The following is a 20,020-nucleotide window of genomic DNA, read 5'->3' as shown; positions in this document are numbered from 1 at the left end:
CCCTTTGACCAGATGAGACCCACCCACGTTGCTGAGGATAATCTCCTTATGGTCTGTGGGCTTTGATCACACCTCGTGGTACCTTCACAGCCATTCCTAGGCTAGTGTTTGACTGAATGCCGGGTGCTCTCCCCTAGCCAAGGTGACAGGTAAAACTGACCATCACACCTGGCAGGCCCAGCGGGGGCATCTGCCCACTGTGAACCTGCAGAGGACTTGGGACCAGACAGAGGGCCCTGAGGAAGAGGATGGGGTGGGTGCGGGCTTGCTGCAAGGCCGGCAGGGTGGGGATTGGGCAGAGCGCATGCCAGGCCCGGCGGGTCCGGCTCTGTTGCCACATCTTGAGGGTGGGGCATGTAGATGCCCCTGGCAGAGACGGGGGCTGGCGGTGGTCAGGGGACAGCTCTGAGGAAGTGGGCTGGGCTGACCGTGTGCGTGCAGCCTGACACTCTCCTTAGATGGCCGGGACGCCCCGGCTAATCCTGGGCACTCTCTGCCCCCTGCACCCCAGGAGTTCTGGGTGAGGCTCCTGTGCTACATCATGGAAACAGACTACACAGACACCTTGACCCCCATCTGTGTCAGCCTCACCAATCTGGCAGAACGCCAGCTGCACAGCGACGACGCGGAGGCCACCATGGCGGGCAAGAGCAGGCGTGGTGGGCAGCATCCCTGGGCCAGCCAGTGGTGCTGGGTGGTGGGTGGGCTCCTCATGTCAGAGTGGTCACCCCTCCACCCCCCTTCTGGAAGCATCTGGAGTCCCAGTAGCCAGGTTAAACCTAATGCTTACCCTTGTCATGTCTAAGGAGGTGGTAGAATCATGCAAACTCCCCCCTGGTAGCCACTCTTCATGTCCCTGTGCCCCTGACACCCCGGCCCAGACCCTGAGCTCCTGGCCCAGCCTCTCCAGGTGTGACCCTTCTGAGCCTCTGCTCTGCGTGGCCTCTCTGAGCCAGCTGGAGGAGCTATAGCTGTCCCGTCCCAGTCCTTGCAGACCACCCCCACCGGGGTCCTCCTGGAGTGGGCACCGTCAACACCAGGTTCTCGGAGAAGCCACTGTGCCCCCTTCCACATTCACTGCAGCCTCCCCCACCCCTGACCTCTGGGTCAGGGCTTTGCAGGGATGGGAGTGGCTGGCGTGGAGGTGATTCAGGGAGGCCTTTAGGATCCAAGGACGGCAAAGGGCACAGCCTGCTGTCTGAGTTTGATCTGAACAAGCCAGCTAGGTGACAGCCTGAGGCCTTCCTTGTGCCCTGCTCACCCTCACCCACGGGGCTGAGTGCCCTCCTGGGCCCCTGCACTCAGCTTCTCAGCAGGCCTGCCCCCTGCCCCTGCCCATCCCACCGAGCACTGCCAGTTTGCTTTCCACGGACTCGCTGGCTCCCAAAGCCTGTAGTGAGAGACAGGAGGGGTGGGCGGAGTGTCTAACTACTGTTGGCTCAACAGAAGCCAAGGTTCACAGTAGGAGACAAAACATCATCATGGCATGTCCTGGTGTCCACTATAAAATGGGTATGGCCGGAAAACAGAACCTTCTAAACCTCAGCTGATTAGCACAATTCTCCCCTCTTCCCAGGGTAAATCAATCATGTTCTTTATAGAAAAATCCCCTGTGCCACCACATTCTCCGTCCTGGGAGACAATGAAGCCATGTTAGGGAAGTACCTTCCGGGGCAAAGTCCCCTTTGGGGGCTGGGGGGACCGGGCATGTCCGTCATAGGCTGCAGCCTCAGCTGGGCGCCACCTCCTTCTCCCTCAGTGGACCTACCTGTGCCGCAGAAGCTGCTGGCCCGTCTTCTGGTGAGTGGCTGACCTGCACCGTGCCCTGCCTGGCCAAGCCACGCCCTGTGGCACCTCTACCTTGACCTCCTAATTCCCGAACTCCAGGGGTAGGAAGGACCCAGGGTGCAATGAGGGAGCCAGACACTTGACAGGACAGCTCTGACAGGACAGAGCAGTCTGCATCCCTGTCATCCCTCCTGGGTAGATGTGGCAGGCGCAGTGTGCTGGGAACTGCCAGGACCCAGCCTGGACCTGCTCCCAGATTGCTCCGCCCATAGCGTCCCTGGGACACTGAGGAGCTGGGCTTGCCCACCCCTGGGGGTGGGCTCAGTCCTGGAGCCATGAGTCCATCTCTTCATGGTAACTGTGGACACTAATCCATGCTCCACTGAGGCATGGGGTAGGGATGGAGCCCGGTTGGGCCCCTCACCCCCTCTCCTTCGTGCAGCGTCCTCTGCAGGGGCTCCCCCATCCCTGGAAAGCCTCGAGCTCTGTTTAAAAGCCACCCATCTTGTCCAGCTCCTCTCTTTGCAAGTGAGCACAGTGAGCCCCACTGAGCCCTGGTGCCCTTCAGGTGCTGATGTCATCGCCCTACAAGGGGGAGGGCCGTGGGATAGCCATGCTCAACCTTCTGCGGACCCTGAGCCAGAGCATCGCGCCCACCATGGCCGACATGTGGGAGCAGGAGATCCCGCTGCTGGTCCAGTACCTGGAAGGTGAGGTGCCTGGGGAGCCCTCCCCGAGCCAACCCTCCACTCCATGCATGTGCTGGGGTCCTAATCTCGTGGCTGGAACGACAAGAGCTGAGGCTCAGGGTGGACCCACACAGCCTACTTTGGCTCTGAGAATTGGCCGAGCAGCTTGGACGGTCAGGGGCTATTCAATGTGCGATGGGCTCATCCGTGGGGGGCTGTGGCTGCCAGGCTAAGGAGGCTGAGCCAGAGCGTGGGTGCAGCAGAAAGTAGCAGGTGTGAGCCTGCGTATGTTCCTGCAGAGCACACCGAGTTCACCTGGAATCAGAAGGCCTGGGAGGACAAGCTGATTCAGGTAAGGGGGGCCGGTCTGCATGGAGGAGAGAGACGGGTAGCGGGTGGCAGGGCATTGGGTGGGCTTGGCCTGTGAGGAGTTGAGGAGCCCCTGAAGGACACGTTCTCTGTCAGAGACTTGGGAGTACAAGGTCTGCAGCTGTGTCTGTCAGCAGGGGAGAGCTGAGAGCCTTCCATGCTGGGCACCCAGGAAAGCAGTGGGGGTGATGCCCTCCTGCCAGCCCCATGGTCACTAGCACTGGATCAGGGATCTATGGACCAAGTGAGCTAGAGATGTGGGAAGGGGAGGCCAGAGAGGACAAGTCCCTACTGAAGGTCACGCAGCTTTCCTAGAGCCTTGTCCCCCGCACAGCAATGTCTTCCTTCTCCCCAGTTTCTGAGACACTCCCTCAAGAAGACCCGGGGGTCCAGCTGGAGCCTGCACCTGGGCAAGGAGCTGAACAACCAGATCTCGAGCTTCGACAGCCCCTCTCTGGAAAAGGTTCGTCCTCACAGGGCCAGGGCAGTCTGGGGTGGGAGGAGACGCCAGGGAGGGTGGAGGGCAGAGGGTCCTGTGTGTGTGAGGCCAGCTGGACCTGTGGCTACTTACAGAGCTCTGGGAGGAGTGGCGGGTGACCTAGACCAGTGGTTTTTAGTTTTCAGTTTAGCTTTGGTTTGGCTTTTTGTCTTGTTTATCCTCCAGATGCTGGTTCTTGATCACATTTGTGTTTTTCTGTAAAACGGTTTTTTTTTTTTTACAAGACTATAAAACATTGTTGAATGAATTCAGAGGAGGTTTCAATAAATGAAAAGCATCCCATGTTCATGGACTGAAGGGCAGTCTAGTAGGAATGGTGATAGCTCCCAAATTTATCTTCAGTTACAACATGATCCCTATCATAATTGCAGTCGGATATTTTTTTTATTGTTGTTGCAGAAATTGAAAAGTTGATCCTGAAATGCCAGGGCCCCAGAATAGCCAACACAATTATGATTAAATAAAACAAAGTTGAAGGATTCAAACTTCTTAATTTCAAGATTTCTTACATAATTGCAGAAACAAGACAGGGTGGTACTGGCTTAAGGATAGACATACAGACTGATGGAATAGAATTGACAATCTAGAAATAAACCCTCAGTTTTATGGTCAATTCATTCTTAACAAGAGTGCCAAGACAATTCAACTGGGGAAAGAAAGGTCTTTTCCACAAATGGTGCCCGGATAGCTGGATATCCACATGCAAAGGTGTGAAAGTGGACTCCTTCACATCATACACAAAAATTAAACCAAAAGGAATCATAAATCTAAATATAAGAGCTAAAGCTATAAAACCCCAAGAAGAAAACAGGTGTGAATCTTCATGACCTTGGGTTAAATGAAACCTTCTTAGATATGATACCAAAAAGCACAAATGACAAAAGAAAACCAGATAAATTGAACATCGTAAAAATGAAGGCCTCTTGTGCTGAAAATAATACCATCAAGAAAATGAAAAGACAACCTTCAGGATGGGAGAAAATATTTGCAAAATCATATATCTGATAAGGGATTATCAATATATCTATATATCTTATAACTCATTAAGACAAAATGACAAGCCAATTAAAAAATGGACAAAGTCTATAAATAGATATTTCTTCAGAGACACGAATGGCAAGTAAGTACATGAAAAAATGTTTAAGATAATTACCATTGGGGAAATGAAAACCAAAACCATAATGAGATACCACTTTATGCCCATTGGGATGCCAATAATCAAAAAGATAGATGCTAACAAGTGTTGGGAAGGATATGGAGAAATTAAAAGCCTCATATATTGCTCGCAGGAATGTAAAATGGTGCTGCTGCTTTGGAAAAGTTTGGCATTTCTTCAAAATGTTAAATGTATAATTCCATATGAACTAGCAATTCTCCTAGTTGTACATGCCAAGGACATATGAAAGCCTATGTCCACATGAAAACTTGTGCATAAATGTTCATAGCAGCATTATTCATAATAGCCAAAAAGTGGAAACAACCCAAATGTCCACAAATGTGTGAATGGATAAACAAGTGTAGTATAGACATAAAATAGAGTATTATTCAGCTACAAAAAGGGAAGAAAGTGCTAATAGATGCTATAACTTCGATGAAGCTTGAAAATGTTATATGCAACTGAAAGAAACCAGATGTAAAGAAACACAAGGGACCCCATATATGATTCTAATAATATTTATATGAAATGTGTCTGGAATAGGCAAATCCACAGAGACAGAAAGTAGATTAGTGATTGTCAGGTGTGGACAACTGGGGGAAATGTGGAGTGACTACAGATGGGTGTGGAGTTTCTTTCTGGGGTGATAAAAATATTCCAAACTTAGACTGTGATGAAGGTTGCACAACTCCAAATATACCATTGAATGTATACACTTGAAATGGGTGGGTGAGTTTATGATATGTGAGTTATAACTCCATAAAGATGTTTTAAAAAACATTTTTACAAGTGTCAACTAAAAATTGAATTCATTCAAATATATACCCTTCAGAGTTTAGTATGTAAAATAATAAATAGCAAAGAATATCTTACAGATATCTTCTATTAGCTAAACACTGTACATTTGCAGGTATAAGGTCTTAATCAGATGTTAAGGCCCATTTGAAAGGAAGTTGTATGTAGTATCTAATAAGCAAGTGCATACACTTAAACCATATGTAATAACTCATCTAGCTTAAGATAGAAGATAAATAAATTTTAAAAAGGATTTTGTTGTCCCAGATAACTTAAAAAGGCACAATTAGACACAGCAGCTTAAGGAACCTCCTCAGGACTCTCCCTTCTTCACCTCCCCCTTGGGGGGTCAGGGGGAAGGGGGCTGCTGACTCAAAACCCCCGGTAGATAGAGCCAGTCCTGTCTCAAAAGTAATATGCAAAAATCATTATCTGTCTTATATACAAATAACATAATATGTAAAATATAATATAAAAGATCCCACTCAAAGTAACAACACAGTGGAACATATATAAGCAAATAAAATATTGAATATATGAAGTACGTGGAACCAATGTGAGGAGCACAAAATTATGAGGGGGTGGGGTGGGGAAACAAAAAGAAAACCTGAAAATATGGACACAGTCTCTTGTTCTTGGATAGAAAATCGTGATCTGCTGAAAGTTCCCATTTTTCTCAAATTAATCTACAATACAATTTATTCCTAGTCAAGTCCCTAAAAGGAGTGTTTATGGAAATTTGAGAATTTGACAAGATTATTTCTAAGTTCATTGAAATGAAAAAATGAGAGAAAATAAGAACATATCAAAAAAGAAGCACATCAAGGAAGGATTTGTTCTTCCAGAGTAGATCAAAGATTTAAGTGCACAAAAGAAGATAAAACCATGGATGGGTGAGAAGAATATATTGATGGATATTTTTATGTGTATTAGGAAAAAGCCAAAAAAGACAAAGGAAAAGAGATAAACTGAATATTAAATTTTCTGTGTGGTTCTACCATTTCCTGCTTGTTTTCTCATCTCTAAATGCAGTAATACCATTTACCATATAGAGTTGTTGTGAGGATTAAATGAGATAATACACAATTGCTCTCGTTATGCTTCCAAATATGCAAACAAAATTATCACAAATAAAAAAGGAGAAAAGGCCGGGCGCGGTGGCTCACACCTGTAATCCTAGCACTCTGGGAGGCCGAGGCGGGTGGATCACTCGAGGTCAGGAGTTCGAGACCAGCCTGAGCAAGAGCGAGACCCCGTCTCTACTAAAAACAGAAAGAAATTATCTGGCCAACTGAAATATATATGGAAAAAATTAGCCGGGCATGGTGGCGCATGCCTGTAGTCCCAGCTACTTGGGAGGCTGAGGCAGTAGGATTGCTTAAGCCCAGGAGTTTGAGGTTGCTGTGAGCTAGGCTGACGCCACGGCACTCACTCTAGCCAGGGCAACAAAGTGACACTCTGTCTCAAAAAAAAAAAAAAAGAAAAGAGAAAATTCACCAACAAGATGAGAAAAAGAATGTAGCCAAAAATTCAAAGAACTATATAAAATGGATCATGAGAATATGGAAAGATGATCGACATGATTAATAACCAAACACATCAAAACGAGAATGTTCCGCCTCTTACTGAGCATAACCTATGTCAGGGCATTCTTGGGAAAATTGGTGCTCTTAGATCTGTGGGCGGGAGTGTACGTTGATTCAGCTTTTACAGAAAAAGAGTTTGGCCTCCACTGTTCCCATGTGCAATATGCCTGCCCTTATACAGTCCGAGCCCCGAGACTAACCTGCACCTTTATTTTAAAGAATATACAAAATGCACAGATATGTGCACATTAATCTTATGGAATGTTGCAAACTGTGCACGACAGCATCCCCTGGAGGGTGGGCGTAGGGAGGCCTGAGCACCTTCCTCCCTCCTGTCTCTCCAGGGTTTTCTGTACCGGGCCTTGGGCTTCACCTTGGCTACAGGCCTGGAGGCCAGCAAGGTGGAGGTGCTGCTGCTGGAGCTGCTGTACAAGACGGACTACAGCAACGACTTCGACCGGGAGGTGAGGGCACCCGCAGTCCCCGCCTGTCCCCCAGACCCCTCAGGACCCTCGGGTGACCTGTGTGTTCAGGTGCCTGCATGCATGTGTGTGTACATGCATGTGTGCCCATGCACATGTGTGTGGGCCCCTCCTCTGCCCTCACCCCAGCTGGCTGGGTCTCCCTGCAGGGCGTGATCCTGTGCTTCGGCCTGTGTGCCCGGGGCCAGGTGAAGACGGTGCTGAACGTGCTGCACGACTTCGAGGACCGGATCCAGGAGTCGGAGCAGTCCTGGCAGATTGGTGCTTGGCGGGTACGGTGCCCTCGCTCCACAGCTAGGCCTCTGGGGCCTCCTAGCACAGTGCTCCCCCCGCCCCCGTCCCGAGGCTCCTTCTAGATCTCAGGAAATGCCCCCTCCAGCCTCCTGTTGCCAAAACGATGCCCATGAGGCTTTCCTCCAACAGAGCTTCTGCTGCTGGATCGTCTGAGATTACAGGGTCGGCATTCCCAGGACCAGACACCGTGAAGGGGTCTTGCCCTTTGGGGGGGTCCTCAGACCCACAGTGGGGGCTCCGTGGGTGCGGGTTGGACATGCAGAGTCCCGGGCCCCGCCTAGACCCCCAGGATCTGAAGAAGCTGTTCAGGTAGAGCTCCGTGGGGGCCTTCCTCATGGAGAGCTCTGCCTCAGTGAGTCCACGGGCTGTGGCCGCCCGTTGTACGGGTGAGAACACTGAGGCTTGCCCAGGGGCAGGCGGCTGCTCGGTGGTGAGGCCAGCATTGCGCCCAGACAGCCTATGGCCCCAGCGTCTGGAGGCCCCCCCCTGCCCGCTCCAGGGGGTGTCCCACAGGCTGGCTGAGCCCCCACTGGGAAACCGTCCCGAGTGGCCCATGTCTCAGGCTTTGCCCTCGCCCTCGAGCCCTTTTCCTGGGATCTGTCATTTGGATGTAGAGAATGAGAGCGTCCCAGAGGATGTCAGGCTTCTGCCCCAGCGTCTCTGCAAAGCAGGACCTGAGCCTCGGATTCCTAGTCGTGGCCCGACAGGGCATGGGCGTCCCTGTGCCCTGTCCACGGTGGGTTTGGTGGGCTCCAGCACCTCCCGCTGGGTGCTTGTTCGCAGGGTGTGCGTGCCGGGAGGCAGGGCTGAGGCTGTCGGTTTCCACTGGATCCCCAGCCTCCAGAGCGCCTGGCCCGGAGCAGTGCCCAGCAGGTGAAGGCATGGAGTGTGCGAGCTGCCTCTGTCTGGGGGTGTCCGCATGAACCTCCTGCTCATGGCTAGGGTGGTCCTAGGGTGGAAGCCTCCCTGGGGCTGGGCCTTGGCTCGTCTCGCTCACCCCTGCGTGTCCAGTGCCTGGTGTGTGGTAAGGTGACCAACACAGATGTGTTGAATGAATGAATAAATGCGTGAATAAATGCATGAGCATTTCAGGCACCCAGAAAATAGTGGAAGCACCTTCCACTGGCTCAGTGGTTGCTTTGGTCGTGTGGACAGAGACCGTCCCACATGCAGCTGGGGCAGCCCCAGCTCTCCCCCGGCCTGTCCCCCAGCAGTGCTTCCCCTCTGGTCGGCCTCGCAGAAGGACCACCCCTGGAGGCGGGAGGCAGTGAAGAGCGCCCTCATGGTGATGTACAGCTGCGTGGCCTCCTACTGCCACCCCCAGCTGCTCCTCAGCCACGTGGACAGCCCCATCACCGCTAAGATCATCCACCACTACTCCAGCAGCTGCCAGGTAGCCCCCACCTACTGCCCGGAGGGACGCCTTCCCTGGGCCAGGCTGGGGGAGAGTCACCTCCGTCATTGCTGGGCACCCCCAGCCCCCCCCAGGAGACATCCGCGTCCTACCCCCCTGCAGCATTTGGGAAGCCTGCTGCCCAGACGTGCTGTTCTCTGTGCTTTGGTGTCTGGCCAGGGAGGTGTGGGCAGCCCCTCCCCGAGTGCCAGGCGGGGTGAGCGTGGGTCCCCGGGGCCACAAGGTGAGCCCCACCTCTTCCCAGCCTCTCCCACTTCCTCTGCCCTTCCTGACACCTGACCCAGGCCCTTTCATAAAGGATGAGACGTGAAAGGACTGACTACTTCCTTGGAATGGCAAAGAGGAGAAAACACAGAGAATAAAGCAAAAATTATTTTTATGTTTAAAAACTGTGGTAAAACATGCATAACGTAGAATTTACCATCATAACCATTTTTAAGTGTAGAGTTCCATGGTACTAAGTGCATTCACATTGCTGTGCCGCTGTCACCGCCATCCATCCTCAGAATTCTTCATCCTGCAAAACTGAAACCCTGTATCGGTTAAACGCTGACTCCCCCTTCATTGCTCCCCCCGACCAGGCGACCGCCGTCCCGCTTTCTGTTCTGTGAATTGAGCCACTCCAGGAACCTCTTACAATCGGAAGCTGACAATAGTTGTCCTTCTGTGTCTGGCTAATTCCACTTAGCATAACGTCCTCAAGTTTCGTCCATGTTATAAAAGCAAAAATCATTTCATCTCGATAACTTATCCTGCCTCTCTGGGGACACATCGGGCTCAGTGGCCCTGGTCACGGAGGTGGCCCCTGAGCTGCATTGCTCCCCCCGGCACAGGCTTGGGAGCCCAGGACCCAGGGCTCCTGAGAGGCTCACTCACCAACGCCCCTCCTTCCTCTCCCTCTTCTGGGCACAGAACATCTCCCTGAAAATGGCCTTCATGAAGAGCGTCGTGCAGGTTACCAACGCCTTCAACAACATCAACGACCTGGAGGACTTCCAGTACGCCCAAAAGACGGCTCTTACTGGCATCGTAACGGTGAGCCGGGTGAGGGGCCTCCTGGTCCCTGCGTGGTCTGGGCTCTAACTCTGCTGACTGCCTCCCCCGGTCAGAGGTTTTCCCGAGGACGTCTGAAGGACAAGCTGTCTGCGGAGGTCTCTGAAGCCCTCCCTGTCTCAGTTCTGCTTCGAGCTGACTGTGGGAGTTCTGGGAATGATTTTTGTATCTGATAAGGTTGCACAGCCAGGCAACGGTTTAGAAACCAGGGCAGAAGACCTGGATGTCTTGGGCCCTGTGGTGCCCAGAGGTGGCTGGTTCGGGGACTGGTAGACAGAAACCCACAGGGCTGGCCCAGTTATGGCTTCAGTGTCTCTCTCCATGGGAGGGACTTAGGGGCAGGGATCTGCTGGAAGCAGGACTTGCAGTGACATTCACCCAGAACTTTGGTAAGATGTAGAACATGTCAACTGTGCAAAGGCTGATGGAGCTTGTGGGACACCCAATGTCCTTCTTCCCCAGACCTCCCCACCCCATGTCCCTGCCACCGCCCTGGCCCCTGGAAACTGCTCAGCTGTGCTGGAAGCAGCAGTTGCGGAAAACGAGACGGGGTGGACAGGAGGCACCAGAAAGGAAGTGGTGTTGCTGTGGCTCCCGCGCTGGGCCAGGAGCTCTGGGCCAGCCTGGCCCAGCCTGAGAAGTTGGTCACCAGGTCTCGCTCTGTGGAGACCGGCACTTGCGCTCAGGCAGGGGAGGTCTAGGGCCCCGCTCCCACTTTGCTGCCTCCCCTAAAATGCCAAAGGCCAGGTGATCCTAAAAGGAATGGAAGAGGTATGGGATGTTCGAGCACTTTGGGGAGCATCAGGTCTTCCTGCGCTAACCCTGGGGAGTGCTGCCTCCGTCACCGTCACTGTCAGCCAAAGGCCAGGGCTCCCCACCTTGCCGGACCTCTGGGTGCCGGCGGCTCACTGTCCTGCTTGTGCTGGGCAGGCGGTCATCAGGGCAGAGCCGACTGACAACCTGTTTTCTCCCGTGCGGACCATGGCGATGGACGCCCTCTCGCACCTGAGGTGAGCCGGGCCCCTGCCCGTGCCCAGGGATGGGGCAAAGTCCGAGCCCATCCCTCGGTGCCCCTTCAAGGGCTGTACCTCCCTTGCCCTCCCCTGCCTCCGTAGCAGGGATCTCGGCGGCAACTCACTGGGGCAGTGGCCAGCCTAGAAGGTGGGGTCTGTCCCCGCCAGCTCCTTTCCGTAACTCTCAGCAGGATTGCAAGCTGGGAGCTTCTGTTTGGATTGGGAGGGGAATGGCAGGTGGGTGGGCTGTTCTTTGGGCGATTAGAGGATGTTTTGAGCAAGAAATCCCAGTGATGACACAGAAGACGGTCACAGGGACCTTCAGGATGAACTGGGCTCGGTCAGTCAATGGGCTCAGTCAACTATTTATTGACATGGTTTCCGCAAAGTGATCTAATGCTCAAGGCTGACCTTCCTGGAGTTGTCAACCCATTGGTGGGGAGGGGGAAGGAGGAAGAATTTATGGATTTATAAAGTTAGTATATGAAGAGGTTGGGTCATCTCCAGGAATACTTCACCTGTAGAGGAAGATTCATCACTTAGGCTTATAACAGAACTATCTGTTGCTTTAAGCTGCAGTAAACAGGCAGATTTTAAACACATTTCACAAATACGAAGTGAGCACATGTTCAGTTAATGCTGGGTACTGAGGGGACACAGAGATACCTGAGAGATACATACTAGTGCCAGCCTTTTAGGGACTTAGAGATAAGACAAACACATACAAACAGAATTATAAGTCAAGCTAAGAGTAATGCATTTGCAGGTGAATCCCCCCACCAAAAATCTAAGACCAAAAAAGGGGGCTACTAATAAAATGCCACTCAGTCTATGCAACAGGGGCTATCAAAAGGTTCAGTGCAGGACTTGGCATTTGACTTTTGACCTGGGCTTAAACACAATGGCTGGAGAAGTACAACACACCTTCTCCCAACAGGGAGAAGTACGACCCACCTTTGGGGAGCAAAAGTTTAAAGTAAAGTAGATGGTAGCTCTTAGCTCTGGGGCACAACAGAACCAATGGGGAACTTTTAACAGTTCTGATACCCAGGTCCCACGCCAGATCCTGGGGCCCAGACAGGGTCTTGGGGGGTGCTTGTAAAAGCTCTCTGGGTGGTTCTGACACCCATCATGCTTGAGAACTAGTAATGAAGTGATAGCAGGAGAATGCGCAGCACGCGTGGATCAGCCAGCTGCCACTGCGGCAGGGTTTGTTGAAACCCAGATGCCTGGCATCCACCCCCAGAGTTTCTGACTCAGTAGGTCTGCGGTGGGGCCATAGATTGTGTGTTTGTGATAAGCTCTAAGGTGTTGCTGCTGGTCCAAGTATTATGCGCAAATACCCTTGGACCAGGAACAGCCTGGGAGGGAAGATCCCGTGGTTGTGGTCAGGGAGGAGCAATGGGACGTTTCTAAGCAGGAGATTAATGGGCTCAAAGCAGGGAACAGCAAGTAGGAGAGGTGGCCCTGGGCCGCTGAGGCTCCCTTCAATCATAGACACAGTCACTGGACACTGGTGGCCACGCAGAGCCAGGTACCCTGGGAAGGGACGCACACCTGAGCCCCCAACTGGAGAAGCTGGTCTCTCCCTTGTCCCGGGCAGGGGCTCAGCCCCTATGACCACTCCTCTTGTCACTGCTTCTTTCCCAGCAAGCTGAAGCCTTTCTACTCCACAGAAGAAAGCAGTGAGCTGATGGATATCAGTTTACATTCTGTAATTTCTCTCCAGCCCCCAAGAGAGGACAATGAGTCCATTACGGTAGGTTCCTCTGGGCCACCTCCTTTTCTAGGTCAGGACCTTGAAGTTTACACTGACATGGGCAGTGCCGAGTCCACCTTCCTGAACCACTCCCGAGAGGTTGGAGGAGCAAGGTGGAGCAGGTGCTATTAGTGAGTGTAAGGTGATGCTAGCTGCTGCGACAGATGAGCCCCGAAATCTCAGTGGTTTAGCAAGATAAGATAACATTTATTCCTCCCCACAGTTTTCTGAGACAGGGTCTCACTCTGTTGCCCAGGCTAGGGTGCAGTGGTGTCATCACAGCTCACAGCAACCTCAATCTCCTGGGCTCAAGTGACCCTCCTGCCTCAGCCTCCTGAGTAGCTAGGACTACAGGAGTGCACCACCACTCCCAGCTAATTTTTCTATTTTTTCTGGAGACAGGATCTTGCTATATTGCCCAGGCTGGTCTTGAACTCCTGGGCTCAAATGATACTCCTGCCTTGGTCTCCCAAAGTACTAGGATTACAGGTGTGAGCTACTCCACTGCACCCGGCCTTATTTCTCATCCAAGTAAAGTCTAGCTGTCAGCAGGGGTGGGGTGGAGCTCCTGCCTGCAGTTGTTCAGGATCCTGGGGGTATTATATCCAGCCCGGATAAACGAGAGAGAAAGCCTGGAAAGTTTGTGAGCCATTTGCCCTCATTCCATTGGCCAGACACAGTCATGTGGCCCGCCCTGTGCAAGGGGTCCCAGGAAGTGTAGTTCCTGCCTACATGGTGGTTTCCCAAGGACGCTGTGGAAGAGGAGGAGGACTCTTTTGTGGACAGGCAGCCACTTCTGTCTCAAGGGCCTGGGCCTGGGTGAGGACTCAGGTGAACTGGACTCTAGGAGTTCAGTTTCCTCCTTTACCAAGTGGATTCCTCTCGAGGGTTGTCTTGTGCTTCACACGAGAAGATACGTGTAAAGAACTCAGACTGAACAGAAGACAGGGTGACTGTCACACCACCTCCGTCCTCCCCGCTGGCCTGGGCCCCCGCAGAGAGGGTGGCTGTGTGTACCCCTCCTTGCTGCCCAGCTCTCGCTCTTGGCTGCAGACCCTGCACGTGGACGCCTGCAGTGCCCTGGAGCGACTGATGGGGCACCTCCTGCAGAGGCAGCTGGACCCCAGGGGGCTGCAGGAGATGGTGCACGTGAGTTGCCTGGCAGGGCACGTGGCGGGGACGGTGGCAGGAGCCAGGGTTGGCCACTCCTCTCGGGAGCTAGCCTGAGGGCCAGACTGTGGGAAACAGGGATGCATGAAATATTGCTTTAGCAATTTTATTTTGATAAAAATTCCAAACTTGCTGAAAAGTTGCAAGGATAGTACAGTGATACTCTTTGTGAAGATTCACAATTCTTAGTATTTCGTCACATTTTCTTTCTCTTGTCTTCCTCTTTCTCTCTCCCACTCCACACACACATCTTTTGAACCATGGAAAGTGAGTTGTAGACATCATGAACAAGAACATTCTCTTGCATAGTGACAGTACGATGATCATACTCAGGAAACCTAACATGGATTCACTGCTATATTAAAATCTACGGCCTGTATTCACATTTCACTGGCCATCCCAATAATGTACTTTAGAGGTGCAATCCCCAACTCCCAGGCCATGGACTGGTATCAGCCAGGGGCCTGTTAGGAGCTGGGCTGCACAGCAGGAGATGAGCGTGGGGCTGGGGAGAAAACCAGAAGTTTCTAGACACAGAAACATTGAGAGTCAGACTCTGAGTAGGAGGAAAGAGGAGGGCAAAAGCTAGCCAGGAAAGGGCTGGCCCCAGGATTTTCATGCCTGCTTCTGTGTTCTGGGCTCTACCCTTAGCTCCTGGAGAAGTGGATCTTGTCGGAGAAAGAATGGGAGAGGGAGAAGGCCATGAAGCTCCATCTCCATCTCTTGAAGATCTATGCCCAAAGCACTGGAGTCTGTGTGAGTGTAGGAGCACCCAACCCCAGCCTTCTGCTCTGGCAGCCGTGGAGGGAAAGGATGGGACGTGGCTGGGTATGGGTCCAGGTGTTGTGGGGCCCAAGGTTCATTCAGTGGTGAGGGCCCTTTGTAAGAAAAAGGATACGCAATGATGACTACCATATTGGTTAGGAAAATGGATATTTACTCAGAATGAGAAAGCAAATCAGTATAAAATCACAAATTTACAAAGCTTGACAGGTAGCACTAACATCACAAAATCCAGAACAATGTAGTGTTTTACTGATTAACTGTCTTACATGGCTTGGTCACACTTCCTTTCCTACATGTGATGGCTCCGTAGTCTTTGACTGCCTTGTCCTCAGGAGGCTAAGGGCAGGACGATGGTGTCCAGGGCTGGGGGAGGTGCGTGGCGAGGGCTCAGTAGAGCTCAGCAGGGCCAAGACCAGCGCTGAGCAACACTGAGTGTGTCGCCTACCTTCTCTGATCTGATTCTTACAACGTTCCCTGAAAGGGGAGGCGCCACTATTATCTCCACTGAACAGACAGGGAACATGAGGGGCTGCGGGGAGAGGTACCCCACCCTGGCCACTCAGCCAGTGGGTGGGGAAACCCTGATTTGAACCCAGAGCCCCATTACAGGAACAACTGCACCCGAGCTCAGAGCTACGAGCAGGGCTGAGCTGGCTCAGGGCTGGTCCTGGACCCTCGGACCCTGGCTGATTGGCCTCCAGGGGCCCAGCTGTGGGGCTGGGAGGTGGATGCGTGGTCGGGAGGCGGATGGTGGCAGCCTCCCCACCCCAGACGGTGTTTGCAGAGCAGCATTCACACTCCCTAGGGGCCATTTATGCTGCCCCTGAGTGTGCCTGAGAGCACAGAGGTGTGAGCCCCTGAGGTGTCCTTCCCTCAGATCCCCCTGAAGCTGGGGCAGTTTGGCACAATGGTCGGACTCATCGCCCCGTGCACCTGTGACACCCACCGAAGAACCCGTGTAGCCTCAACTAATGTCCTGTCTGCCCTGCTAGATCTTCACGGTACGGAGGGGCAGGGCACGAGGACCAGCCTTTCTGGGAGGGAGGGCGGCTCACACCAGGGGTGTTGGCTGCGGCTGCCCTGCAGGGAAGCCTGACGGCCCTGTGCATGGAGACAGAGAGGGCAGAGTGGGGAGAACTCTCCAGGAGGCCGTGGAAGCTTCTGAAAGGAGAAGCTCATTAGTCCAGATTGACTTGCTGAGGGCATGTGCTGGGCACCAAGAGGACCCCCTGGGAGAAGGTCAGCTTACAGATACCAAGGACGTGGCAGAACTGGCCAGAGCTGAGCTGAAGGGAGGGCAGGTGTCGGAGCTGTGTGTAGAGGTAGCGTGGGCAGAGGCCTGCTGCAGAAGGAACGATGACAGCAAAGCCCAGAGGGAGGGGATGTCTGCATGCTGGAGGGTGGCTCAGGCTCGCAAAGCCAGGGCAGGAGTTTGCCGCAAAGTGGCTGTGGCCAGGCCCTTTGTCCCTGCGGGTCATGTGTGAAACTATTCCCAACAGCAAGCCAGACCTGCTCCCTGTGGAGCACTGCCAAGGAGAAGGAGCTTGAGAGATGTAAGGAGGACCTCCGGGGCACGGACTTGGAGAAGATTTTCTGTGCATCCTTGAGTATCGCCAAGGTGACAGTTGGGAAGCCTGCGTGGGCCGTGGGCTGGTCTCAGGGGCCTGGGCCATCTCTTGGGGGCGGGGCCTCCCAAGCTCACTGTGTCCATGGCCTTTGGTCTGACTCCTGCCATCTGTATTGAAACGGGCTGCAGTGTGTCAGGTCCCCACTGTGCCCTCTGGCACATGCCCCGCTGTCTTCTCCCCATCCCTGCAATGTGCTACACCGAGTGTGGAGGGGCCGCCGGAACCATCTGGGCAGCCTCGCACAGGCCGTTGGACACGGGCTCGCTAATGACACAGTGATGAGTGGAAGTGCCCAGAGCTGCCAGAACAGGGGGCTCAGGACTTCAGGGGGGCAATGCCCCTTCTGCCTCGGGACCAAGGGGGCTGCGGAGCAGCAGGACGGGGGTGGGGGGCATCAGGGCTGCAGGGCAGCAGAGTGAGGATGGCGGATTTTGAGTGGAGCTTCTTGTGCAGGGTTGGGGTGCAGGTGATGAGGAGTGGAGAGGTTGGGGTGCACCCCAGAGGCCTGGGAAAGCTGGCTGAGCCTCGAGGGGCTGGCAGGGGGACCCTGGAAGTAGAGGGAGGTCTGAGCAGACCCGTGGACAGCAAGAGGGGCGGGTGCCTGGAGGAGGCTGCAGCCAGGGTCTGAGAGAGGATGGGGGCCTGGGCCGGGGCTACGAGCTGGGCAGGAGAGGTGGGGGTGCATGGTCACATGGGGCAGGGGAGTCAGCCCTAGACTTGGTTTGCAGACCCCAGATCAGCCTGCTCTGGTCCTAGGTGGTCTGCATGGAGTTTAACTGCGACGAGGTGGTGTCGCTCATCCAGAAGCTCTGTGAGAACATCGGGGCCATGGACCTGCAGCACGACAAGGCCTCCGTCACCTGGATAGGCGCCTTCCTCCAGACGCGAGTCAAGGATCTGGAGGACAAGGTGGCAGAGCCACGTGGGCAGGGCCACCTGGGCTGGGGCTGGGCTGCTCGGTGCACCCTGCCTGCACCCGCTGAGAGTGCCTGCCCTAAACCCCTGGTTGCCAAAGAGGAGGAAACAGAGTTCTAGAACGAGGAAGAGCTGTGTGAGGGTCACCTGGTCAGTACATGGACAGCAGTCTGGAGGCCTGCGGCTCTTTCCCGGAGTACGCGCCTCGTGTGCTGGAGGCCTGAGAAATGAGCGTGAGGAAGCAGGCACAGGGAGCGCTGGACAGGGTGCCGGCAGTTTGATCAGTCCTTTGTCTGATTGGACAAGAGTCCCCAGAGGAGGGGCTGCCATGGAGTGGGGGAAGGAGGCCTAGGGGGACGCAGGCTGCCCCGTGATACTGCGCCCCATCCCCAGGTGCCCGAGATCCTGGGTGCCATCCTGGTGCACCTGCCAGGGGTGGATCAGCCGGAGGTGCGGCGCCTGCTCATCGAGGGCATCCTCCTGCTGGCGCACTACCACCAGGACATCGTCCTCACGTCGCTCCTGAGGCAGCCCCTGCCCATGGAGAGGTGAGCGCCCCGGGGGAGGCGGTCCCAGCCTCCTGCGCAGCTCAGACCATGCCCAGCTCAGCACCCCAGCAGGTCCTGGAAGCCGGGGGCCCTGGGCAGTACCTTGCCCCGCCCCGCGGCAGGTCAAAACCCTGCACCCGTATGTCCTGTAGGAGGTTCCAGCCTCCGACGAACCACTGACCCCAAGCCCAGACTTTTACGGCCTCATCATTCGGAGCTGGAGTCTGGATCCCATAGCTTCTCACGTGCCCTGGTCTCCCCCCGGGACAGTTCTGTGACATCCAACATCCCCCATGGCAGCCCTTTCCTGCACGTGGCTCCCAAGCCTGAGCAAGCCTCCGGTCTGTGCCCACTGCTTTCAAAATGTGTCCTGAGAGGGCCAGTGACTTGTCCAAGTTTCCAGGGAAGAAATGCCCAACCTGCAGCCCCTCAGGCGGTCATGAGTAAAGCGGGGAGCAGCCCCTTCTCTCTGCAAATAGCGCCAACTCCTGTGTGTGCTGCAGCATCGCACAGGCAGCCGGGGAGGGTCTCCCCAAATGCGCAGGGCCCAGAAAGAGGTGGGCAGTCATCCCCAGAGTAGTCGAGCCTGTGCTAGCACAGGGAGATTAGGCAGGTGTCACACCAAGAGGCTGTGAACAAGGAAAAGAGAGTTTCAAACACGGGCCTTGGACCCAGAGCCACGAGGGCTGACCCCCCAGAAATGCAGCCCTGGCTGCACATGGAGCAGCTCCTTGCGAGGGCAGCCCTGTGGCGGGTCCAGGTGAGAGGGCAGTGTGGCTTTCGTGATGGAATGAGGGTCAGTGGCTCTCGAGGCAGTGCTGGTAGGGGTGAGGGACAGTGTTTGGGGCAGCCCTGGGTGGGGCTGGCATGCTTGGTGGCCACGTCACACTGGCGTTCACTTAGTTCACCAACACCTGTATTGGTTAGCTATCGTCGAGTAGCAAGTTGCCATCCATGTATGATCTTGCAGCTTCCCGGGGGCAGGAGTCTGGGTGTGGCCCAGCTGGCCTTCTGTTCAGGGTTTACAAGATGCAATCAAGGTGTCAGCCGGGCTGCATTCAGAGCCCAGGTCCTCTTCCAACAGGTGGTTGGTAGAATTGTTTCTTGCCATGGCAGGCCTGAGGCCCCCACTTCCTTGTTTCCTTGCACCCCTGTGGCTTCTTTACTTGGTGCTATGAGTGCACTGGACCCACCTCTCCACTTGATTCCTCCAACTAGGGCCCCGGACACATCTTCCCGCCACCCCAAACTCACCTACACTTGTGCATTTGGTTTTGTAGATTCAACTCTTTCTCAAGTTGACCTTGTTAAATTGTATTTAGACTTGTTAGCCTCGTCACCTTGGCCCTTTAGAACTTGCCAGATCCCCACCTCTCTGTCCTCTGATCCTCTCCTGGGCACGTCCCTTCTCGTCAGGGCCTTGGGCTTGGACTTGGGGATCTGCCAAGCTGTTTCCAGTCCCAGTTCGGCAGGTTGCCTAACCTTTGCAGGCCTCAGTTTCCTCTTGTGTGGGGTATGGAGATAAAAACATCTTCCTCAGAGATGGAAGGGAGGATTAGGTGACGTAACATCAGCAAGCTGCCTAGTGCCAGCCTGACACAAGCTGGGCACTTGGGGGCATGTTGGACATGTCCACAAAGTCATCAGTCAGCCAGAGGGGCCCTCCGAGGTCGCCTGGCAGGGGAGCTGGGCCTTCCTTGGGGCCGTGGGACTCTGAGCCTGTGCAGAGAAAGGGGGTTGAGTGTGGAGTCAGGGGCCTGGGTGCTAATTACCCAAACTTTGGCAGCTCCCTCCACCTCCCTGAGATTCAGCCCCCAGCGTTCAACCCCGACTCAGGGGGCTGCTGACACATCCCGAGGGATTCTTGCCTGCCAGGAAGCTCACAGTCCTGTGCCCTGCTTTGGTTAGCCACCTGATGGAGGTGTGGCTGGCCGTGGCCGAGAACGTGTCCTTTGCCTGGACCATGCTCCACGGCCTGATGAGCCGGCTGCAGTCGCGGTTCACCCCCAGGGTGAATGCCACCTCCAAGGCTGACGTCTGGCGCCTGGCCTCGGTGGACCCTCTGATGGTGAGTCG

General features: G+C 54.3%; 1 protein-coding gene across 2 annotated transcripts in view; it reads left to right on the top strand.

The window, feature by feature from the left end:
* The window catches only part of MROH2A (maestro heat like repeat family member 2A), a 42,503-nt gene that overhangs the window by 15,112 nt on the left and 7,371 nt on the right, over positions 1 to 20,020 (top strand). For both annotated transcript variants that reach the window (XM_045558996.1, XM_045558995.1), the window contains 18 exons: positions 512 to 659; positions 1,760 to 1,800; positions 2,357 to 2,498; positions 2,777 to 2,829; positions 3,202 to 3,309; positions 7,227 to 7,346; positions 7,514 to 7,636; positions 8,899 to 9,051; positions 9,985 to 10,107; positions 11,056 to 11,135; positions 12,789 to 12,897; positions 13,951 to 14,046; positions 14,719 to 14,823; positions 15,731 to 15,854; positions 16,353 to 16,471; positions 17,238 to 17,390; positions 17,790 to 17,944; positions 19,853 to 20,012. In XM_045558996.1, the coding sequence (XP_045414952.1) occupies positions 512 to 659; positions 1,760 to 1,800; positions 2,357 to 2,498; positions 2,777 to 2,829; positions 3,202 to 3,309; positions 7,227 to 7,346; positions 7,514 to 7,636; positions 8,899 to 9,051; positions 9,985 to 10,107; positions 11,056 to 11,135; positions 12,789 to 12,897; positions 13,951 to 14,046; positions 14,719 to 14,823; positions 15,731 to 15,854; positions 16,353 to 16,471; positions 17,238 to 17,390; positions 17,790 to 17,944; positions 19,853 to 20,012 (2,112 nt within the window). The remainder of the gene's footprint in view (positions 1 to 511; positions 660 to 1,759; positions 1,801 to 2,356; positions 2,499 to 2,776; positions 2,830 to 3,201; positions 3,310 to 7,226; positions 7,347 to 7,513; positions 7,637 to 8,898; positions 9,052 to 9,984; positions 10,108 to 11,055; positions 11,136 to 12,788; positions 12,898 to 13,950; positions 14,047 to 14,718; positions 14,824 to 15,730; positions 15,855 to 16,352; positions 16,472 to 17,237; positions 17,391 to 17,789; positions 17,945 to 19,852; positions 20,013 to 20,020) is intronic.

This window comes from Lemur catta, chromosome 8 (assembly GCF_020740605.2).
Source record: "Lemur catta isolate mLemCat1 chromosome 8, mLemCat1.pri, whole genome shotgun sequence".
Lineage (NCBI taxonomy): Eukaryota > Metazoa > Chordata > Mammalia > Primates > Lemuridae > Lemur > Lemur catta.
The sequence above is the reverse complement of the archived record's forward strand: the minus strand, read 5'-3'. Positions and strand labels throughout refer to the sequence as shown.